Source organism: Pseudorasbora parva, chromosome 14 (assembly GCF_024679245.1).
Source record: "Pseudorasbora parva isolate DD20220531a chromosome 14, ASM2467924v1, whole genome shotgun sequence".
In the NCBI taxonomy this organism is placed as follows: domain Eukaryota; kingdom Metazoa; phylum Chordata; class Actinopteri; order Cypriniformes; family Gobionidae; genus Pseudorasbora; species Pseudorasbora parva.
Window position 1 is genome coordinate 28114764 of NC_090185.1, and position 25556 is coordinate 28140319.

At 38.9% G+C, this 25556-nt stretch overlaps 1 protein-coding gene across 1 annotated transcript in view; it reads right to left on the reverse strand.

Annotated features, from left to right (window-relative positions):
• Window positions 1-18133: 18133 nt before the first annotated feature.
• Window positions 18134-25556, reverse strand: part of c3b.2 (complement component c3b, tandem duplicate 2) — a 30868-nt gene continuing 23445 nt past the window's right edge. Inside the window, exons 34-42 of the mRNA XM_067416143.1 lie at window positions 24023-24074; window positions 23852-23939; window positions 23279-23368; window positions 23077-23182; window positions 22396-22485; window positions 21911-21994; window positions 21753-21833; window positions 20486-20633; window positions 18134-18561 (exon numbers count right to left, since the gene is read on the reverse strand). Of these exons, the coding sequence (XP_067272244.1) occupies window positions 18417-18561; window positions 20486-20633; window positions 21753-21833; window positions 21911-21994; window positions 22396-22485; window positions 23077-23182; window positions 23279-23368; window positions 23852-23939; window positions 24023-24074 (884 nt within the window). The 3' untranslated portion in view covers window positions 18134-18416. The remainder of the gene's footprint in view (window positions 18562-20485; window positions 20634-21752; window positions 21834-21910; window positions 21995-22395; window positions 22486-23076; window positions 23183-23278; window positions 23369-23851; window positions 23940-24022; window positions 24075-25556) is intronic.

Genomic DNA, 25556 nt, shown 5'->3' on the forward strand with positions numbered 1-25556 from the left:
ATGTGTCAGAACGCCGTCGTGGTGCATCGTGAGCAAGGGGGTAATCTAGCGCTCGGAAAGCGTTCCACCCCTAGGGGCTGCCATTGCTAACCAAGCCATCACCTGCTGTTAGCATCCCATTGACTCCCATTCATTTTTGAGTCACTTTGACAGTGAATAACTTTACATCTGAGGCGTTTAAAGACTCCATTTGTCCATTGTTTATTTCTAAAGAAACACGACAATGCATAAAAGGCTCCGTTACCTTGTATCTTACACTATCGCCCCGCAGAAGCTGTTTTTGTAAAAATAGGCTATCGATTGCGTCATAACCAACGCGACTCTGTCGCACAGTTGAGAAATTACCGTATAGACTTGAGGAGAAGCTCGCAGGCAATCTTTTACTGTCTATGAGACAGTCGGGGGGACGTGGAGACATAAAGTCTGATAAAGTCAAGGGGGAAGAATGAGGAGAAGCCCATTGTGAGCCAAAAGCAACGGGAGAAAATATTTAAACAACGTGATTCAGATTTCACTTTCTACAACTACTAGAAGACCTACAGCTGTCCGACAGGAGGCTCACGTCACATCTACGTCGTCAAGCTCAGTCTGAGCCTGCGCAGTTCGCTCAGCCATCAGGAAATGAGTGCCCCTAGGTTGACTTCATTATTTAGCCGTTGACGTCAATGGGGTCGCTGTGTCCATTTCTTTTACTGTCTATGATCGTGAGTTCATGTCAGAGGCCCAGACGGAAGACAAGAACTTGTTGAATAAAGTTATTTCAAAAGTTTTTTTTTTTTTTTTTTTTTTTTTTTGCACAAAAACTATATTTGCCGATTCATAAAATTATTGTAGCTCCACTGTAGTGAGATGGGCTTTGTAACAACATCTTTAGTGCCTTTTATGGGTCTTGAGAGAGGAAATTACATTGGTGTCAATGAAGGCCTTTCTGAGCCATCGGATTTCAACAAAAATATCTTTATTTGTGTTTCGAAGATGAACGGAGATCTTACGAGTGTCAAACGACATGAAGGTGAGTAATTAATGACAGAATTTTAATTTTTGGGTGAGCTAACCCTTAAAGTGACCGTTGATCAGTAGATGACGACGAGTGACTTCAGTCGCTCAACCGATTCTTTACAAATGGCCTACTTAAAAGATTCGTTCACAAATTTGTTCAGAAATGTTCACACCACCTAAAATTTGATGTTTCACCTTTCTCAACCTATGAAGACAGAAATTATTTCCACTATTTCCACACACAAAAAAACAAACAAAGAAAAAACACGGTGGCGTGCCATTCAGTATTCGTAATACGATTTAAAATCTGAAAAAGTGCTTTATTGTCCTTTATATTTCGGCTGTGGAGGTGAGTTAGCATTGCAAGGTAATTTCCTCTGAGTCATTAGAAAGTTAATAGTTAACACATTTAGTTCAGATTCAGACAGTGTTTACATTAGCCATGTTCTGTCAGATAATGTCTAACAGGAGAAATAGAGGTGAGCCATTTTCTTGGTCTACTGAAGCCAGTGTTCTCCTCAGATGGGTGAATCCTTAATTAACCCCACCAAGACAGGAAACACCACAGACAGACAACTATTGAGGAGAAATTATGGGAAAAGGGATACACAGAATAGACTACAAGAAAAAAAGGTGAAGACAGCAGACTATAGGAGGTGAGCACAATGTCCAAGAGTTGAAACAAATAGACACGGCGCACACACTAGCTTTCGAAATTGGGTTTGGTGCCGTTTGGTGAGGTAAAAGAGAATAATAGAATTCTCTGGAAGCTTTTCATTCATTCCGCTCATACCACAGATTGGCTCTTTCGGAATAAAACACTTGGCATTTTCTTGTATAACAAAATACGATATGGTTGTTCATGTTCCCATTTCATTACATATGAGGGTTTGTGTGTGTGACAAGCATGAGTAGCATTCCTGACCCTGGCTTTAGCCATAAGATGGATAGGAATGTGTGAGGACCCACACACACACACACACACACACACACGGACTAAAGCTTCAGCAGGTGAAGAATCTGGAAATCCAGCATCTATGTAGTTCATGACTGACATCTCAATGAAGACAGAGGGGGAAGGGGGAAGAGGTCAGACGAGCTGAACCGAAAGAGCTGATACGGAAAGACGTTTTGAGATGGATGCATATCAAGTTTGATATGAAGGAAAAAGGAAAAGCAAATGAGAGGACATTTGTTATGGTTGTGGTAAAAATAGGCAGAGAAAAAAGGGACTATGGGAGTTGAAGTCCCCTGAGAGCCCGCCTTGCCAAAGAGCATGAGTCACGGCACAACCACATCTACCAGTAATGTGTGTGGGAAACCTCTACGGAGCACGCAGATGCATACTTGTACCTTTTCTGTAAGGCAGACACACTTGGACACACGGACACCCACACATACCTCGAGGACCAGCGGTCCATGCCAAGCTGGGATTCCTGCCAAAACCAAAAACCTTTGCTCTCCTTCCCATCCATCCAAGCATGAGAATAATAACTTGAACTTCTATCGTGTACAAACACTGCACACTCGCTAGCTGGTCAAGCTCTTGACTTGAGGGACTTTTAAGGAATGGTTCGGAAATGAAAACTCAGTTACCATTTACTCACCCTGATGTCATTCCAAACCTGCCTTTATTTATTCTGTGGAATGCAAAAGGAGAATTTAATCAAAGCCTGATAATATTATTATCTGGAAAAACTCAATAAAATCACTGTGGTGTAACCAACGTGCAGAATCCAGTTTATCGTCATGTGACCAAAAAGGAAAAGAAAAAAAGAGAGGACCACTTTAAAACCTCATCATCATAGGATCATAGATCATAGGTAACATAAAGATGCATTTTATTCTGGTCAGATGGAGTAACCCTAAGAAAACATGTTGATATTAATGACTCAAAGATTCAATCAAATGCACCATCTTTGCAAAAAATAAATAAATAAATAAATAATAAATTCTTAAAAATAATAAACCTTTTGTAAATAATGATTAAATGTATGCAAAACCCAAATAAATTATTTCAGTGTTTTCTGCTCAATGGTTACACCACTTGACATTTAAAAATGATGCAATTGAAAAGGCGCATCCTTCAGACGTCCAGGCTCATTGGTTAAAATAGCAATTTCTCATAATTTACAAATAGTTGGAAACATTTGGGATATTGTAAGAACTCAACTGAACAAAATATATAACACTGGCCTAGTGGTTTTTGGATATTTTACTGCAAAAATACTACATAGTGCACCTTTAAATCAAAGTATTTAAAAAGACCAATAAAATTAGCAGACAACACATACGCATATTTTTTACAAAAAACTGTGGCAAATCCACATGACTATAAACTAAACGCATCACCGTTTTCACAAATTCCCCCTTTTTTTTAGATTGCACAGAGACAATAACGGTATCTTTTTCAAAGGTTTGCGTTTTTCATTCCCTCAAAACAACCGAAAAAGTTTTCAGTTTTTAGTTGAAAACGGTGTCGTGTAAACATAGATGTGGAGCACATGGCATGTGTGAGGAAAAAAATTATATTGTGGCCACCAATTAACATTGAATTCCGGAGATTTATTTTGCCTTCACATGCTATTGGAATTATCGTAGATAGCTTCCTTGTTAAAAAACTGGACATGAATGCCCTCTCAAGCCTAAATTTGAATTTGATGAGCTTGTGATCACGACTACACAAGAGGGAAGTAGGACATTTCCGATTGCATGTGAAGGCAGCATTGATTTGTGTCCATGTTTTATTCATTTATCTCTCGTTTTAGCCATAGACAGTAAAATAAATGGACACAGCGACCCCATAGACTTCAACGGCGAATTGTGAAGTCAATTAGAAGCACTCACTTCCTGATGGCTGAGCGAACTGCGCAGGCTCAGACTGAGCTTGACGACGTACGTGTGACGTGAGCCTCCTGTCTGACAGCTGTAGGTCTTCTAGTAGTTGTGGAAAGTGAAATCTGAATCACTTTGTTTAAATGTTTTGTCCCGTTGCTTTTGGCTCACTATCGGCTTCTCCCTATTCTTCTTCCTTGACTTTATCGGACTTTATGTCTCCACGTCCCCCCGACTGTCTCATAGACAGTAAAAGATTGTTTCTGAGCGTCTCCTCCTGTCTATACGGTAATTTCTCAACTGTGCAACAGTCGCGTTGGTTATGACGCAAACGTTAGCGTATTTTTACAAAAACAGCTTCTACGGGGTGATAGAGTAAGATACAAGGTAATGGAGCCTTTTATACATTGTCGTGTTTCTTTATAAATAAACAATGGAAAAATGGCGTCTTTAAACGCCTCAGATGTAAAGTTATTCACTGTCAAAGTGACTCAAAAATGAATGGGAGTCAATGGGATGCTAACAGCAGGTGATGGCTTGGTTAGCAATGGCAGCCCCTAGGGGTGGAACGCTTTCCGAGCGCTAGATTACCCCCTTTGTTTTAGCTAAATCATTGCCATGTTTTAACTGGCTAGCCCCGCACATGACATGTATAGTAAGATACCATGGCTACAAATTAAGAATTTGTTCAAACAATTTACTAATTCGTTCTTTGCTTCAGGGTTCATTTACATAACACCGTTTCAACTAAAAACTGAAAACTTTAATGCCTTTTAGCCATTCTATTCAAGCAGCCGCCTACCTCAGTCTCTCTTGAAGCCAACACGGAAGAGACTTAAACTGTAATTCATCATCTTGTCGCTAGTAACAGGCTCCAAAAGGGAGCAAAATCTCAAAAAATCTCCCCTATGTTAAAATGCCTAACTTTACAGCAGAAAAAAAAAAAACATGTTTACAACCTGGTACAAACGTGGTTTTGGTCTATATAGCTACTTTTGCCCTTCATGACAACTGTGAGGGGGAGATTTTTTTGTATAACTCATCCGTTTAAATTATATTAAGCCTTAAAGTTCTGCATAATTAAGGGCGTGGTCACTTTGATTGACAGGTGGATAGACACTATGGTTGCAATATATGTTCTGAGCAACCAGGCACGTCAACGCCACCCATGTCCCGCCTCTTTGCCCATTTCCAGTTATCCGGGAGTGACGCGCGGTAACACGCTGCCAAGTTGGCGACGGCCAGCTCCGTCCCACTTTAGGCTTCAAAAATACTCTTTAGAAACCTATGGGTGACGTCACGGAGACTACGTCCATTTTTTTTTTTTACAGTGTGTGGTTCTTTTACACGGCAATAGCATTTTGGGGGGGTGAAAATGCGAACTTTTGAAAATGGGTGCACATTTTTGAAAAATGTCTTTTTTTAAAATACAAAAATGTGCATTTGTGAAGACAGCGATGTGCATGTGTATTAATTGTTCAGTCTATAGGCTTTTAAAAAAAAAAAATATACAAAGTGGCCAAGATATCTTGCCTCCCCCGCCCCCTTTAAAAATATGGAGGCATGAATAAAAATTGAGAACTTCTTGTCCCAAAGTTTTGGCTCTTTTGAAAATAAGTGAAAGTTGAGCAAGTGAGAAATAACATGTCTTGAAATGCCATCCAACATCGGTGCCAGAACAGTGGGACCAAAATATGTTTTTCAGTAATGGAGCTTGGCAGTGGAGGGACAGCATCAGTTATTTTGATTTGCTCTGGAGCACTCATGAGTGGACAAAACATATAAATGTACATACAAAAGTATTATTGATGTAACAGGAAAAAGCCCCTCTGCTCTGTCCCTCCTCCTCCTCCTCCTCCTCCTCCTCCTCCCTCTCCTCCTCCTCCTTCTCTCTCTTTTCCTTCACTGTTCATCATCCCCAGCGTCTCTGGCTCCTGCAGAGCTTCAGTGTGTCCGGAGGAATTAACAGACCAAGACCTCTGCCACCAGAGACAAGCCCTCACGCCCTCACAAGAATAACAGTGTGTTGCAATGCTTGAGCGAGAAGAAAAAAAATTAAGGGAAATTCCCAGGAGGAGTCCAGACAGTTTACACAAAGACACAGACTACGCTTCTCTCACCATCCTCCAATTACTGGCTTTGCGTATTTTCTTATCATACATAGACTGTGTGTGTTTGTGTTTGTGCATGTCTCATCTCATCCCTGTAAGCCATTTAAAAGGATACCCTAAGATGGAAGAAGGAAAGAAAGGTGTGGTTGAGTATGTTTGTTGTACCTGGAAGGAGTGTTTTTTCACAGCGCGTGTAAGTTGTACTAAAAATGTGTGTTTAGGAGAGAGTCTCTGGTTTCTCTGGTACTGATGGGAAGCGACTAGCTACATGTAGCGATGCTGCTAACTTAACCTTTTAGTAGCATATTTTGACATTCTCAAAATAGTGTTGATTTTCCAGTAATAAGCTATTTCTTTCCAACATGAAGCGGTGGGTGTAGCATGACAAAACTCTCCATCTGTGTTTTTTCTTTTTATGTCACAATGTATTATGCTAACAGCCTTTCAGCTAAGCAAGACACACTGTATTAAATTCAACATGAAATCCAAATGGACTCTTTACTTTCTTAATGAATGTTCCTGGTCTTATTCCAGAAAAGAAAGAAAAAAATCTGTAAATGTTTCAGCAAAATGTAGCAACTTGCTAATAATGCTAACAAATAGCAAAATAGTTACCTAGGCTAAACTCACATTCAGTTTGATTATCTTACTTTTTATAATCTAGAAAGTTCTCAATGGATATTTTAATAAATGTAGTTCCACCCAAGGTTTTTTTTTCTTCTCTTTTTGAATAGCGTGTTTAAATTGGAAATATATCACATTATGGAAGTAAAATTGGTTACATAAAGAACTTCAGTTGACTTGAATGAAAGAATCTGTTAAAATGTCCCCTCTCTCAAGCAACGTTTTCCTTCATTAAATTTGGACTGGAATAAAATCAAATATAAATATAACAGGGACATTTTAACATAAAAAAGCTTTAATTAATTTAGCTTTGGAAACTAACTGTTTAAGTTTAAGTACTAAAATTACTAAAACTGAAATAAAAGCAAAGCTATGAAGAAATATTTAAAAGACTAAAAGTAGTAAAAATGACACACAAAAAAAGCACATCAAATTGCTAAACCGTACACTAAAAATACAATATAAATTGAATATACAAAAATAAAAGCTAATTCAAGATATTAATAAATGCTTTAAATGTTTAATTATATTAACCCTCTGGTATACTGGTTGCATGTTGGTCTAAAAAACATTTTTTTTTTTTTCAATTAAATGATTGTGCTATGTTTTTGTTTGATAATATTTTTTTTATGTAATATTTTGTATTTTTAGGGTATTTCATGGTATAACATTATATTTATGCAGTAGTTTTAATACATTTATTCACTTTTTGTGCATAGACTTAAGTTTGTCTATTTTTAAAGGCAAAACTTGGCAGATTATTGCTGAAAAAAATAACCCTAAGGCCGTGTGCCCACCAAAGCATTTTTCACAGAGCGTTTTTAACTGGTCACCGAGAGTTGAAGAATGTTCAGCTTTGAGTAAAACGCAGCGCTCATCACCGTCACTCTTCACCCAGCCATCCAATCACAGTGGAGGAGGGGCGGGACAAAAAAAAACAAAGACCAATGGCCTCATTCTGCTTATACAACGTCAACAGATGAAAACAAGCAGCATAGGCTAATAACGGAACAATAATTTAAAACCAAATAATCTACATTGTTTCAGCAATTTTACAGAACCAAACTACTTGTAAAATGAGATACTAGCAACACTTTAGTGTATCATAACAAGCAGATCTTTTTCAACTGAAAAAACGCTGCCGTGCCAAAATGCTCTCAAGCGCCAGCAGTAAGGCATTTTCAGCTGGCCAAAAACCCTTTGGTTGACACGTGGCCTAACCCATTTTCACTTTTTATATGAAATATACCTTTTACTAGCCTAGAAATCTAAACGCACTCTAGTGGCAGCAAATCTAATCTGCCTGCGAGTGTCATCTAGCAACTCTCAATACCCTTCTGAGCTGTAAACGCCAAACTCTGGTCGGGCCAATCACATCGTGCAGAGAGTCGGTGGGCGGGGCCATAATGACGACGGCCGAGTTGCGTTTGCGTGCTTCTAGTAAACACAGAAACTGGCGAACGGCGGTCTTTCGAATCAGCTTTGACCACGACTCTGGAAGACTTGGGAGTTAAGCTTTTCTCTGAGAAAAGAACAAAGAACGGCACTGAAGTCATTCTTAAAAAGGGAAGATGTGTTCGGAGTTTTGCCGACCTGATACAGCGAATGTTTAATTTATCAACAAGCTCTGCTTCACCTTCGTTGCTCTGGTTGGTGGTAGCGCTATCCTATCGCATGCAGAGGGAGTTTGAAAGACAACCGTTTATCCCGCCCCTCAGATTGAGCCCTGTCAATGCTGAGTTTCCAGACCAAACATCTTGATGTGGGTCTGGCTTGTCAGGCTAACATTTTACTCTAAAACTAAGAGAAAATCAAAGTCATGAATCCAAACAAGCTGTGTTCCAAATTTGAGGTTGATATCTGAAAAAAATCAGTAAGATTTAATTTGGGCTGTGAACAATACAATTCATTTATGTTTACACATAAGTGCCAAAACCTTTACCACGCTTCATACCATTCAGATGAAGTAAAAATTCCAAAAACTTTTTTTTTGGGTCGTGTCAAAAATGACTGTACAACACCAGAGTGTTAAAATAATATTAAAATAGCACTGCTCAGCCTGATTCACATGAACAACTGGGAATTTTTACAATTGTAAAGAGAAAGAAAAACTATTTACCAATTATTTTTGAGTCCCTGCAAACATAAACTTGACCTAACTTGAACTGTCTTGTGGCTTGGCAAGCTCGAGTTTCAAAAGGAGCTCCGTCAACCCTGGTCTGCATCAGTTTGTAGGTCAGAGGACATCAAAGTCTATACTCGGGGTAAGTCTTGTTTGGCTGCTAACCAAAACCTATTGTGCATCATTGCAGGAGCATTTGGGTGGTGGCCAACCAAAGGCTTATCCTAGATAATACATGAATATGCTTAAGTTTACTCATAGACACTACTGTCATACGTCAAACAGCATCTGCACGGTGCGGACAGGAGCTTGCGTGTGAGCGCAGCTGAAGAGGCCAAGACCGATGACGGGACACAGCTACCGTGTTCGAGTACGAGACCTGCTGTAATCAGCATGAGAATAAAGCTTTGTTTTGATATCTGCGATCTGACACTCATGCAGGAACATGCTTACAGTACATGTGTGTGTTGCAGTTTGGAATGCTCTTACTTCTAGGAACAGCGTGGTACAACCTTATCGGCATTGTGCAAGGCCAAGTCGCTATCTTCTAGCGTTTGCACATGCAAGTATGTTAAATCATGACTAGTGCCTGCTAAGGGTGCATACTTAGGTTTAGTGAATATAAAAAAAAAACTCCTCGTTCCAACTCCTCCTCCCACCAAATGCCGGCATGATGCATCAAAAGGAGCTGGATGAAATATTCTAAATGATATCCATCCGCAATCTCGTCATGCAGCCTGGAGTCATAACCACACTATGCTCTTTCGTCTGGCCAGAGCCTGGTTTCTCCCAAGGTTTTTTTCTCCGTTTCTGTCACCCGATGGAGTTTGGGTTTCTTGCCACTGTTGCCTTTGGCTTGCTTAGTCTGGGACAATTTTGATTTTGCACTGACAGTATTGGATCAGAACAAAACTTGAACTGAATAGATTACAAAAGTGCCAAACCCCCTTTTTCAGCGGCACCGCTTCCGGAAGTATTTTTTCCATTAATTTCTTCCACAGGGGGAAAAAAATAGGGTTAAAACCCTCATCCTTCTCTTGCAACCTGAAACAAATCCTTCCCTTGTGAGTCAAAATGACCCTAAGCCCTAAAATTATATATATATATTATTTTGTACTTTTAATGCATATTTTTGGAGATTTTTTTATATTATTTTATTTACCTTTACATTACAGGATGTTATCAATAAATAACTTAAATTCAAAATAACTCCACTAAATTCAGAACCCAGCGGGAAAAAAAATACATTGGTTCAATTTGGGTGTCTCTTGTTGTGTAAAGAAAATAATATATCATAATATTTTATGACTCTTGCCACTAGATGGCCTTATTGCAGTAAATGGAGCAATGCACTCTTCCACTGGGTCCTAAAGTCAAGTCTTGAGTTTATCTCTTTGGTATGCATTCAGATACACACGTAATTTCTTGGTGACGTTTTTTTATATATATATATATATATATATATATATATATATAATTCTTTCTGTTTACTAAAGCATTCCTCACATTCCATTCATTGCTAAGGGTGTCAAATTGACCCGCGAGGGAAATGTATGTTACTTTTTTATTGCAATTACATAAACTCCTTGAATCCAGTAAAAATAAATTGTGCGTGTATTTGTGGTTCAAGTGCGTCAAAAGTCCTAAGATGCTGGACCACTCAAATGAGCACTCAATTTGTAACATATTTTTAAAAATTAGTTTTGGGTCAAATTGACCCGAGGGCATTATAAATCAAGCCAAACAGCTAAGAGGTGAATCATAACATTACAAACTTTGACTTGAGGCAAAAAAAAAAGTAGGCTTTAATTAGGAAACAATTTTGGAATCCCAATATTCTTCTGAACCTTAAGTCTTTGATCATTAAGTTTGACATGTTGGTCGACAGCCGGTTAATGACCATTGTGATCAAATGTTACCTCCAATAAAATCAGAAGATTTGAGCGGCAATCCTGCAGTGTGGCTTCTCCTACAACATGCCCAATCAAAAACCAACAGGAGTGCAAACCGCGATGATGCAATTAGTGAGACACCAACAAACCACCACTTGCTCCACAAGCACACGTCTCCATTTTTTCGGTAAAGCCATGTTCAAAGTGAATACTAGAGATGGTTTTTGTTTGCTACAGGGCATAACATTTCGAACTGAGATGCAGCCAAAGTATGTGCGGTTATAAAACAAATTCAGGCTACATTTGACTGCTGATGACTGAATTTAATTACATCACATGTTCTCTACACACATAACCTAGCCTGGTATGCATAAAAAAAGTATACTTTGGACTTTACCCTAAGTGTTCAAATTTGCTGCACATTTGTGCTACGTCCATAAATTATACCTCTAGGTGAGATAGAAACTATCGAAAACACTCCAACTGGCAACCACCACCCATTATCACTTAGCATGCTAACGGCTAGTTTTGCATGGCTAAGTGCTACTAACATGCATTTCTTTCAAAATAACACAAGAGGCCTAGAAAAAATAAAAAAATGTGTTGATTTTAAATGTGTGTATACACAAATGTTGTCATTTTGTAAAACCCAATGTACCCCAGAAGCGGCACGAAATATCCTGAATCCCAATAAGCAGAAGACTGGGCATACATACAACCCAAAATAACCATATATAGAACTTACAACATGGATAACCTCATCTGCATATCATTTCCCTGTGCATATTACCACCCATGTGATACTGTGCTTAACATTAGCCTACAGGTCACTGTAGCCTATAAATCCTGATAAACCACTGTTCAACATCCAGCTTATGCAACTTTACACATCAGACCCCAGATCTGAAGGATCTTTCATATCTGAGTTATATAGAAAAAGCAAAGCATGAAAATAGATAAGTGCTTTCCTGTTTTCCATTTTCATTCCTTATCTCCTGCACTCATCATCGTCTTCATACACTAAAACAAAGGCTCTTTCTTTCATTGCTTCCCCCTGCTTTCTGTCTGCTGTTGTAATTTTTTTTTTTCCTGTGTCCTTGATCTTGTGTGTAAGATTAGAGGTCACCGTGGCATTGTTCTGTTTATCACTGAGCAGATGTGCCGAGCACTGCTGAGTGGCCCACATCTTCCTCTCTCCTTCCTCTCCCCTCTTCCTCTGAGTGACAGTGATGAAGGTATTTGGGTAAACAGGACTCTGTGATGATGGATGGGTCAGTAAGCATCTGGCGTGTGAGATCAGCTGCGGCAGTTTAACAAGCACCTGCAAAAGACTCACAGGAAACACTTGTTTCAAGGATCTATGTTTAGATCTTTGTTTAAAGAGAAATTCTATGATCATTTACTCATTTGAAACCCTACTTTCTTCTGTTCAACACAAAAAGAGATATTTCCAAGAATGTCCATGATGCTCTTATCCATATATTTAAAGGGTCATAAACTGGCTTTTAAAAACATTTTATACTGTTGTCTGAGGTCAACTTGTGACATTTTTGTGATGTTTACATTCAAAAACATCATAATAAATAAGTAAAAAGCTATTTACTACCCTGTTTTTGAGCCAAGCTCTTGAAACAGCTCTTGATTTGGAAGTAAACGCCCACTGCTGTGATTGGATAACAGTTTTGCATATTACAATGAGCTTCAGCTCCCTTACACATGAGGATTTTTTTTTTTTTTTGTGAAAACTTCCAATATGGAGAAACATGTCTTTATCTCACAAACACAATTATTTATCTCGCATCTACCAGCAATTAATTGGAATGTTATTTTTATTATTACTTGGACCACCCAATCGGTGTATAACCGAAATTGTGCATATAACACACACACACACACACACACACACACACACACACACACACACACACGTGCCCGCACACCCACAAGCCAGTACGTGCAACAGCAAAAATTCATCTCAGACAAATCAGCATGTTCAAACCTCCCTGATTGTATTTTTCCTTCAAATTACCAGAGAACAAGAGAGTGAACAACATACATCCAGAAAAAGGAATGCTCCGAGTCTGATCCCGAATCACAGCACAATGAACCAACAAAACCTCAAATACAAAGGATACTCCAGCCTGTGACAGCGTGGTAAGTTATGTTTAGTTTGACACGTACATAATCAGTAGATATCAAACATATAATGCAACTATAATAGTTGCATATAATGCATATATTTTTACTGATCCAGAAGCCACAGCTATCTCATCCTGTCTACAAATCCAGTCTTTAGTTTACAAACGAATCCACAGTGAATGATCCTTCAGAAATCATTCTAATATGATGATTTGCTGCTCAGGAAACATTTATGATTATTATTATTATAAATGTTGAAAGCAGTTGCTTTTTTCAAGATTCTTTGAAGAATAGAAAGTTAGAAAGGACAGCATTTATTTGAACAAAAAAATAAAAATATAAAGGTCTAAATATATATGTAATACAAAAATTAAACATTTTATTTAAAAAATAATATTTATTAATAGTAATTTAAATAACAGAACCTAATATCATTCATATGCACACGTTTTTTTTCCGACACAAAAAACAGATCGAACATTCTTAATATATTTTAATTTAATTATCTAATATATTTGCATAATTCAATTCATTAAATAATTGACACATAAAACTGACGAGCCCACGTTTGATCTATCGCATCTTTTTTTAAGCCACACCCACTTTATGCTCTTATTAGGATGAATGACATTGTTCTCAAAGAATAAGCCATACAGCACACACCATTGCAATGCAGTGAATTCATGATCTGTCTGGGTTGTTGTACTTTTTTTTTACATGCAAGATTAGTGCAATTAGCAATGCGGTCACGCGTGCAGAGGCTTTGCGAAATTTATTGTATGAGTTGTATCACTTATCCGCATTGTGAAAGGCGTGAAAGCACAGTGTTACTCACTGGAATAATGAGGTCATTTTTGTCCGATCACACAATGCTTGCAGTCTTCCCTCGGCTTTAATATGCAGCTCTTTTGGCGGGAAACGACAGTATTGTTCTAACTTTACTGATAACGGTGAGTGTGTGTGGGAGGCAGTGCTAAAACTACAGGTGACATCATCAGCGCAGAGAAAACCCCTCATTAGGGAGTGATTCATCTTGTTAGTAGTTTCATAAATCCCACACGTGGGGCCCAAAGGAAAAGGTACTCGCGGTCAGAGGATGACGGTGTGCTTTTCAGCACTTAAATACACAGACAAACACACGCACATGCCCACACACACCTGTGCAGGTGGGCTTTTGGAGTTGCTTCATTTGAAGCCGGGTCAGATCTGCCCGTTCTCACCACAATAATAGATCAAAAAGATCTTGCTGCCTATCCCAAGCTTTTATGAGACTGTTTAAAGATACAGTGAGTACGTGTGAAAAAGAAGTCGTTATGACGGCAGTGCAAACATTGCATTCTAAAGACAGGTGCACTGATGAGAATACACATGGAAATGACCTTTCTCACAGTGGTGGGTGATTTATTGATCATTTCTGAAATATTCTAGAACATTTTGACTATTAGGGCCTCTATTTTAATACATTTCCCCCCATGATGATTTCCAATAATAGTCTTTTCCTTAACTTGTAAGACTGGATTTTTTTTTTTTTCTGTTAATTTTAATGAATCTGTTCAAAACGGTGAAGTGCACCATCTAATCGGCATTTATAAATGTTTATGGAAGTAGTATTATATAAAAAATATTTTCAAATATAAACTTCATGAAATTTTTATGAAATACCAGGATGTCAGTCAGCTACAATATCCCGCAAAGTATAAAGAAGTTTAAAAAAAGAAAACAACTGTAAAATATAAAGAATTATAAAGAATGTAGGCACACACAAATATTGTCAAAGGGCTGAAAAAATATAATTTTTAGAATATAAAAATGTAAAAATATATCTTAATATATAAAAAATAACTGATACATAAAAAATGTATTATAAATACCAACATGTAAGAACATTGCCCAAAGTATAACAATGCCTCCGTCGGCGTGCCTTTTTCCCATAGTGCATCCTGGTGCCAGTTGTTCCCAAGTGATGCTCGATCCTCTGCCATTCCTCCTTGCAGATCCTCTTCAGTTCTGTCAGGTTGGATGGTAAACGTTGGGGGACAGGCATTTTCAGGTCTCTCCAGAGATGCTCAATTGGGTTTAAGTCAGGACTCTGGCTGGGCCATTCACGATCAGTCACAGAGTTGTTGTGAAGCCACTCCTTCGTTATTTTAGCTGTGTGCTTAGGGTCATTGTCTTGTTGGAAGGTGAACCTTCGGCCCAGTCTGAGGTCTTGAGCATTTTGGAGAAGGTTTTTGTCCAGGATATCTCTGTACTTGGCCGCATTCATCTTTCCCTTGGTTACAACCAATCGTCCTGCCCCTGCAGCTGAAAAACACCCCCACAGCATAATGCTGCCACCACCATGCTTCACTGTTGGGCAGGTGATGAGCAGTGCATGGTTTTCTCCACACATACCGTGTAGAATTTAGGCCAAAAAGATTTATCTTGGTCTCATCAGACCAGAGAATCTTATTTCTCCATCTTGAAGTCCTTCAGGTGTTTTTTTGTTTTCTCCAGCAAACGTTCATGTGCCTTGTGCCGAGGAGAGGCTTCTGTTGGGCAACTCTGCCATAAAGCCCCGATTAGTGGAGGGCTGCAGTGATGGTTGACTTTCTACAACTTTCTCTCATCTCCCGACTGCATCTCTGGAGCTCAGCCAGAGTGATCTTTGGGTTCTTCTTTACCTCTCTCACCAAGGCTCTTCTCCCCTGATAGCTCAGTTTGCCTGGACAGCCAGCTCTAGGAAGGGTTCTGGTTGTACCAAACATTTTCCATTTAAGGATTATGATGGCCACCTTAAGTGCAGGATACATTTTTTTTGTAACATTGGTCAGATCTGTGCCTTGCCACAATTCTGTCTCTGAGCTCTTCAGGCAGTTTCTTTGACCTCATGATTCTCATTTGCTCTGACATGCACTGTGAGCTGTAAGGTCTTATATAGACAGGTGTGTGGCTTTCCTAATCAAGTCCAATCAGTATAATCAAACACAGCTGGACTCAAATGAAGGCGTAGAACCATCTCAAGGATGATCAGAAGAAATGGACAATACCTGAGTTAAATATGAGTGTCACAGCAAAGGGTCTGAATACTTAAGACCATGTGATATTTCAGTTTTTCTTTTTTAATAAATCTGCAAAAATGTCAACAATTATGTGTTTTCTGTCAATAGGGGGTGCTGTGTGTACATTAATAAGAAACAAAAATTGGCTTAATAATTTTAGCAAATGGCTGCAATATAACAAAGAGAGACAAATTAAGGGGGTTATATGTTTGCCAACAGTTCTTCTAACCCTAATTGATGGAGTGTGTAGCTTTTCATTTCTTATACAACCATATACGAAGACACGCCATGGCCATATTCCAGGATGACAATGTCAAGGTTCATCAGGCTCAACATCATAACATTTATTTCCATCAAGATGTGTGTACATTTTTGGTCAAGATTTTATATTGACAATGCAAGAGTCCAGCACTCTGTAAAGTCTCCTCCAGCACATCTCAAAGACTTTCAATTCATTTAACGTCTGGATTTATGTGTGGAAATGATTCTTCGTTCTCCATCCAAACCCATCATTTTACAATTTGACCCTGATTAATCTTGGCATTGTCATCCTGGACAAGGACTTTTTTGTTTGCTGGACAGTGCAGTAAAAGTGTATCTGGTGAGATTTTTTGTGTATGAGAAGCTGTGGACACTGAGCATGCATGCATCTCTCAGATCTCTAAGATCAGAGAATCCACAAGAGCTTAAGTGCAGTAATGATGATATGAGTGTGTTTATGTCAAGTGTGAGCGCTGAGAGTGCATGCCTGTGCTTGTGAGTGTCAGAAGGAATGGCTTACATTAACAGCATATCTCAATAGTAGGAAAATACTATTAAGTGTCTCTCCATCACTCTGAAGAAGAGTGGAAGGATTCTAATGGTAACTGTTGATCATGTTAGGTAGACATGTGGGTGAAAGTCAGTAAATCAGATTTGATTTTTAATACCAGACAAGAACCAGTCCTATACGTAATGTGAAAAACTCTCCCCAAAATCCCTAATATTTTTTTATCCGTTTTTATCAGTACAGTCATGCATAACTCAGTCATGGTCTATCTTAGATAAACCGAGTTTGGCTTAACCGCACAGGTTATCTTTGAATTGCACACCTGTTGGTACTTTAAAAAAGCTGGCAGGTGAGCAGAGATGAAGGGGGCGCGTGAGACGAGCCAGTGAAGGAAGGGGAATGTGTGTGTAATGCTGGCAGTAATTGTCCCTTTGGCCTCGTGCCTGGTTTGTAAAGGCTTGTGCTTTTTAATGGCACTGCAGTAGGTTGAGCCGGTGAATGAGGACATACTGTTACTGTAAATATAATAAAACAGAGCAGACGATCTAAACAGAAGGCCTCACTCGCAGTGCCCTTCAGTCTGAGCTGGCGGGGAGGGCATTGTTTCTTGCTCTCTCTGTGTTATGACTAGACCTTAAGCTCTCAGGGTCTTTCACACACATTTGTTTTAGACACAATCTATTATGGTTGCATGTGTGAATACGTAAGGAACCCATGAACATGTCTTCAAAAATGTGATTACTCCTTAAGAGTTTTTTTAAAGATGTTTACAAGTGATTTGTTACTTATCTTTAAAAGTGATGTCTGACTCATTTAACAATACACTGGAAAGGATCTCGCTTGAATATGTCAGCTTATACTTGTTAAATTGCGCCCTCTGGTGGTGATGCAATAGACTGCATGATTTAGCTTTTTGTAAGGCCTGATCCAAAATGTAAATTACTGCAAAAATGTAAATCATGGCCACAAATTGAGAATTTGTTTCCATAACTCATTAATGGCCATGTTTTATTAATTTGATCCCTCATTTTAGTTAAATGGTGGCCGCACCATACTATTGTATCCATAAATTGTGGCCATGTCATACTAAATCCTTCCCTAAATCTTGGCGACGATGTACTGATTCATTCCCTTATTTTAATTAAGTTTAATCATGTCCACTTTATTTGTTTACACGACCACTATGTAAAAAAAAAAATCCATAGTGTTTTTCATTTGCAAATGACAACGTTGACAAAGTGATCCACACTCACACGGATCCATGAAAACGAATAAAAACACTCTATTATTTATTCCAGGGCCAGGCCAGTAGATGGCGATGTCACTTTGTAAAGAAAGAATTCGCTCCTTTAGACGGAACAAGTAATACGTGAAAACAGCCCCTATTTTTTTTTTTTTTCATGATTTAATTTACTTTAATTTAGTTTACGCAACACCACTTTCAACTAAAAACGGAAAACTTTTTATGCGTTTTGGCCGCTCATTTACACAGAACTTTCGGGGTATTTAAAGTGTACGTTTTTGGAAAACGTGTAGACTACGATTACAAAAACAGGGATTTGTGAAAACAGTGATATGTTTTATGTATTCAGTCTATAGGCACGTATCAAAGTGTTTCTTTTCAAAGAAACAAAAACAAAAAGAACCTTACACATATGATATACAGTGTGACATTACCTCAGGGCATTAGTTTGTTTTTGCTAACATTCGTGTGCAGATTAAGCATTATGACTATTTCAGTCTGTCTACTTTTACTTACAATTTCTTCAAAATTAAGTGTGAAATTTACAATAACTGTGAAAAATGCTTCTATGCTAAATTTTGTAGACTGAAACCAATAACCATGACAAAATTCATTAGTATTTTCAAAGAATAGCATTTGTATCAAGACTGACAGCCACTTTCTGTCAGTGCCGTGGCGAAGCTCTTCAGTTCGCCGCATTTCAGCTGCAGAGCAGATCCAGCACCGCATTCAGACTCGGCCGGCCAGCGCTCGACCCACGTGTCTTTACCCAGCGTATACACATACCTGAGAGGAACACATGAACGAATGGTGAAATACAGACCCTATTGTACATTTCCAGTAGGGATGGGACGATACACTTAAACTCACGATACGATGCACCTCGATATGCCAGGGTTACGATAGGATACGTCACGATACGATATCAAAATATATATTTTTCTTTCCAAATCTGATTTTTTTTTTACCACCATTTTTTAATGTACTTAAACGAAAGGTAGGAATTTTCTCTTTTTTGCATTTTGGTTCTATGTTGTTTAAAAAAAAAAGGAGAATTTTTAGAAGTCCGCGACCACATCTTAAACAGGGGTGCCAATAATTGTGGAGGGCACTGTAGGGATGTCAATCGATTAAAATATTGAATCGCGATTAACTGCATGATTGTCATGAGTTAACTCGTAATTAATCGCAATTTAATCACACCTTTTTAGCAATTGTAAATATATCTTAAATTAAGTTTAAATTAAGTTTTTAATACTCTAGTCAACATATAGGTATGGACAAATATGCATGCTTTATGCAAATGTACATTTATTATTAGTGAAACCATACTTATTCAATAATAATCAATACAGCATGAAGACTAGACATATCAAAGGTCATAGATATGTTTATCTAAGAAATTGTTCATGTCTCTTAAGCCTGAACTTAAAAATAATGAGTAAGTAGTGATTTCTCTCATTTTAACAATATAAAGGGAGTTTTTACACTGTCAGTTTAATTCAGATCAGGGCAAAGTTCGTATGAAAAATTGTTAATGTGTACCAGTGAGCGAACCACCCACACCATACCTGGAGGAGGTCCATATTACACACGTAGGAATATAGTGCGGCCCCTTTAAGAGATCCGCATTCCCTACTGAACTGCCGGTGTCATGACAAATCCTGTCCCCCTGTGAAATCGTGTCCGCTGGTAGCGGTTTTAAATGCCTGATCAAAAGTTGTTATACATGGTTCTGGACAATCAATTGTTTAAAAATAACTAAATAATAAACTAATAAACTATGAATTCATTGCCACACTAAGTACACACGCAAAACATTTATTTGAAATATTTAATTGATTGCTATAATAGGAGCAAAAACATGTTCTGAATTATATACTTATAGCTTCAGTTATATACTACTAATATATGAAACATATGCTTTGTAAGACATTAAAGACTATTTTAACACAATTTAAACAGCAAAAATCAAAACGCGATTGTGTAAGAATTGTAATCAGGCTCTAGATTAGAATTTCAGCCAATAGAATCGCTCTGGGGGTCCTTGCGGACACGATTTCACAGGGGGACAGGATTTGTCATGACACCGGTATTTTGCGTGTGCGCGCCGAACTGGGCCGCGATTCACGTGGACAGTTTGAAGAACATGGACGACTCGGGAGCACGCTTGTTCAGGAAAGTAACCTGTGCATTCGTTTTAGCCGATTGTACTGTATTTAGTTCAATAAACCATGTGTACTGTAAGCGGGGTGATGGTGTTAATGATTTACCTCAGACATGAGCGAGAGTGAGCTGCAGTGCATCGCGCTCAGACTGCAGAGAATGTGCTCAGTGAAAAAACGCCCTTTTCTTTCTGGAGTCTAATAAAAGTTAAACAGAAAATATGGTAGTTTATGTAGGCAATAACTGCATTTTTGGTCTAGAATATTAATGCTGCTCTCACTTTTTCCAACTACGGGCTATGCCTCAGATCAAACAGAAAATGCGCGCTGCGTTTTGTTATGTCTGCCCCATACACACACACACACACACATATAATTCACTAAATTATTTATATACTACGCAAATCATGCAGCAGTGCCATCTATCTTTATTTCGCGATCCATTTTTTTCGACCTCGATGCGTTTCGTCACGTTTTGTATCGCGATATTTTGTCAAACGATATTTCGTCCCATCCCTAATTTCCAGCACTCTTATGCTACTCACCTGTTGGACGTGCTCCCTGCTTGCCAAACATCAGCGATCGGCCCAATGATCAGATAGTCCTGACCCTCTCTCAAACCAAGCCCTGTCCTACAGCTCGCATGAGAGAGGAACATTCTTCTCTCCTTCTCGTTCAAACCTTCTTCTGTCCCTACACAAATAGATATGTTTGGAGGTACATGAGCCAGGTGGCAGGTTAGATAACACTCTACACTCTTAAAAGTTAAAAGCATCTTTATTGGCATGTATGATTAGAACCTAGTTCATCGAAAAATACAAATGTTGTAATTTACTCACCCTCAAGTTGTAAACATTTATATCTTTCTCTGTTCTGCTGAACATGAAGGAAAATATTAGGAAGAATGTTGGTAACCAAACAGATCTTGGGCCTTATTGACTACCATAGTATGGAGGAAAAATACTAGTCAATGGGGACTAAGATCTGCTTGGTTACAAACATCTTCCTTTGTGTATAGCCAAACAAAGACATTTATAAAGGCTTGGAACAATTTATGAGTGAGTAAACAATGACAGCAATTGTATTTTTGGGTGAACTATCCATTTAATATCTATGGAAACGTTCCATTGTGCAAAAAGTTCTTTACAGAGGAAAAGGGTTCTTTAATTTTTTTTAAATCTTCACAGTAAGAAAAAAATGGTCATTAAGAACTGTTCACTGAAAGGTTCCTTGGGAAACCAAAAATGAAGACCAAACAAAAAAACGTTTGGGTCCTTTATTTTGTAAAGAGGAACTATTATGCTTTTTAACCTTTTCAGCCTTCTCTAGTGTCTAATGTTGCTGTTACAAAGTTACTCCAGAGAGAAGTATCCTCGATATCAGTGTGCACTGTTTCTGAACTCCTTCAAAATACCTAGATTGTAGTCTTGAGTTTTCTTCCAGGAATGAAGATGTCACAATAGGCTATTCCTCACTTAAATAACTCCTGCCCAATGTATACGCTAAAAAAAAGGGGTGAGGCCTGGTTAAGTTAGTAGTGTGTTGAAACTCACGGTTATAATTAAGGTGTGCGCTGTTTCCTAAACACACTCGAAGCTGTTGACCAATCACAACACACTGGTGCCGCCAACCAATCAGAGCACATTTTGCTACTCTGTAGTTAGGGTTTCGTATAAACAGGAACTAAACAGAACATTACTGATGAATATGTGCTGCAACAATATCAAATGTGTAAAAAATAATGAACATTCAAGCATGAAAACCTATCCTAGTAGAAAAATTGCATAATTGGTCCCCTTAAGAGTGTCGTACCCTCTTTGATAACCTGCACAATCTCCATCTCGTACTGGTCATAGTGACTCTGGCTGGCGCTGATCAGTTTGACTCTGTAGGCTGAAGGAAAGACACATTTAGTGAGAAAATGGTGGCATCATGATGTGTTCTCCCAAAAAGACAGAAGAAACATTCACCATGATGTAATCCATTGCACACAGCAGCCTTCCTCTGTTCTTCCCCAAAAGACAAGGCGTCTTCTTTTATTACGCAACAGTCACCTATTAAAGAAAGTTGTATCATTTGTTTCACAACTGGTGAAGGTATGAAGTTGGTTGAAAAAATAAAGATAGTCCTGCTGATCCAGGGTATTCTCACAAAAATGCGTATAAATAGTACGAGTGTATACGCCAAAACTCATTTTGCCGTGTCTATGGCACACTGTTTTTCGCGTGCATATGATACGCATTTTATGGCGTATTATACATACGAACCCCCCACCCCACCACCCTAAACCTACCCAAGAGCGTGTCATATATACGCCATAAAGTGCGTATCATATGCACGCGAAAAACAGCGTATCATATGCACGCCAAAATGAGTTTTGGTGTATACATTCCACGACATTGCACACTCGTACTATTTATATGCATTTATGTGTGATCGGGTTGACTGATCTGACCCTGTGAGCAGCGGCACACGCCGTCTTTGCAGATCTGATCGAGCTGCTGTTGGTCTTCAGGAGGTGAGTAGAATCTGGTACAGCGCTTATCTGACAGAACAAAGACCATGATCATTATCCGAACGTTAGTTAGCATTGTGCAGGATAAAGCCCTATGAAGGACATGCAAGGAAAAATATACTGTAACTAATTTAAAATGAGAATGAATAAGTACAATGCGATCATGGTTTACAAAAACAAAGGGAACAAATGAATAAAACTTGCTTGTTTCATCATGATTCATCATATCAAACAGGGTTTTTCTAATTGGGGTTTATGAGCACAAAGTTTATGAGCACATGAATTTTTATGGAAAAAAATAATAATTTTAGAAAGGGGTCCCTTGCAAAGGGGATCATAATACATTATATTGTCAAAGGTATTGGGACAACCCTCCAAATCATTGAATTCAGGTGTTCCATTCACTTCCATGGCCACAGGCGTATAAAATCAAGCACCTAGTTATGCAGACACTTCTACAAACATTTGTGAAAGAATGGGTCACTCTGAGGAGCTCAGTGAATTCGAGTGTAGTACCGTGATAGATTGCCACCAGTGCAAGAAGTCCATTAATGAAATTTATTCACTTTATTCACGGTGTAGATTAGCAGAATAATTTTACAAATCTTTGTGTGTACGAACCTTTGTTGTAGTACTGGTAAACTGTGACAGTGGAAGGCTGAAGGAGCCCCACTTTAAACTTCTGATGCAGTCTGAATGAGATCATATCTGTCTCAGTACTGGACACCTGTCCGGATCATTCATACAAAGACAGTTATTCGATGTTGCCTTCATTTAAATCATGTTAAACAAGTATGAACCTTTAGGGTGGTTGTTAGGTTACCTTAAACAAGTGAATTATGAGGGATCCTCTGTCACTCAGGTTGTCCACCACTTGGAAGTTGTTAATATAGCGGTCCACTGAATTTTGAAGCTGAAAAATCAACCCTAACATCATATCTATAGCCTAATGATTTGCTTAACTGTCTACGTAGGTAGATGCCTACATAGTTAGCATCCTATCTGGCAAGGTAGCAGATTTGAAGCACTCTTTAGTCAGAAACTATGCGATAGACTCAGCTCACAATTGATTCCAATAGATTTCAGGATTAGCATATTGCTAAGCTAAAAGCACTATACTCTTTGCATACAATACAAAGCAAACACAAATGTTGGGTGTGAAAATATTTTAATTACCATCAACATTTTTTAATGATTTTTTCCGCCATCTGCATTGTTGGATTGCATTCTCCATGATAGATATATGAAATGCTGATAAATTTGGGCAAAATTAGAGCTTTCCCATATGGAGCGCACATGCGATGCTTAAAATGCTGTTTATGTAGGCTACAACACAGCTAGCTACAGAAATAGCTCACTAATGTAATTCTTCTTTATGTCATAAGTTTGGTCTTACCAATTCTAAATCTGAGTTTTCAGGCTCAAAGCCGGTTGGCAGGCCGATGTCCAGAATTACCATCCTCACTTGCCGTCCCTCCAGAGCCCTTGGGGGTGCAAAGCGGAGAATTGTGGGTACTTCAATAATCTAGCCTGGCAAAAAATATGATATCTATATTTAAGTGCTCACCTCACATGGATATTGAGTCTGTAGGACTTTTCTACATCCGGTGGTTTTTTTTCTAAAATGGACCAAAGAGGGATCTTAATGAAAACTTGTAAGCTATTTTTTATTTATTTTTTTGGCTGAAATAATACTAGTGTTCTATGCATGTATCTACTTCGGAGGAATTAGAGACAGAAGAGTGTGGTAATTGTTATAATAACAATTAGGAGTTATGGAAAGTTATCCCTGCACCAGTGTCAGATAAAATCTTGTTTGGCAGCTTCATCGACTTTATAGAAAACATTAATTTCTAAACATAACTGCCCTGCACTTATAGATAATAGGATAATAGATCTCCGCCTCTTTAAGCCTCCTTAGTAAACTGTCCTGAGTGTAGAATGTTGTTAGGCCATCGCTTTAGAGAGTTATGCTGAGGAGTCCATCTTTGGAGCTCAGCTGGGCAGTTTGCTAAGTTGTTAGACTCTCTGTGAGCCTCCTCAGTGACGGTTTTTACAGTACTGGAGCGGTTTTAGGCCTCCTCACATTATGAAGAGTAACTCTTCTCAGAGCTGTCCTCTGTCCTAAGAGATTGACTTGGCAAAAGTGTCAAATTGTTTGGCTGTCCTGAGCCTGTTTCTCTACTGCCTTTAAGTGTTGCTAGGCTTCCTCTTGCTATAGAAAGTTGTCCTTTGAGGCCTCTGCTCTGCATAAATAGCAGCTCTCTGTGAGACTCTTTGGAAGCTGTCCTTAGGGTGGAACGCAGTTAGGCCTCCTCTCGTTTAAGAGAGTCATCATACAGGTGCTTACATTCTTATAACTCGGCTAGGCATTGGTACTGAGTGGCAGGTTCTCTGTGAACCTCCTTGGTACTCCTGGAATAGGAGTGTCGTCAGGCCTCAGCTCGCTATAGAGAGCTTTCCTGTTTAGGCCTCTGCTCCCCTAAGCTCTGCCTGCTTACCATTGTCAATTTGGCCCTCTATGAAGCCTGCTTGACAGGTGTTGGATGTAGCTAGGCATCCTCTCTTGAGATAGAGAGAGAGTCATTATGCCAGGGCCTCTGTCCTTTGAGCTCAGCCAGGAGCTAAGTTGTTAGGCTCTTTATGAGCCTCCTTGGCTACTGCACTTAAAATCAGATTTTAAGTGCAGTAGCCAAGGAGACCCCTCAGAGCTCTACCTGAATAGTAATATCAAGAAGCTAGGCTCTCTGTGAGCCTTCTTGGTAAGCTGTCCAGGGTGTTGGACATAGCTATGCCTCCTCTCACTTATGAGAGTTGTCATGCTGAGGCATCCGTCCTCAGAACTCGACCAGGCAGTAGTGCTAAGTTGTTAGCTTCCCTCTGAGCCCCCTTGGTTACTGCCTGTACTGGGGAGAATTGTTAGGCCTCCAATCATAATAGACAGCTGCTCTGTAGGGGCCTTAACTCCTCAGAGCTATACCTGGATATCAATATCAAGTGGCTAGGCTCGTAAGCTGTGCTGGGTGTTGAATCTCACTTTCGAGAGTTATCATGTTGAAGCTTTTGTCCTCAAAATTTAACCAGGTGGCTAGGCTCCACCT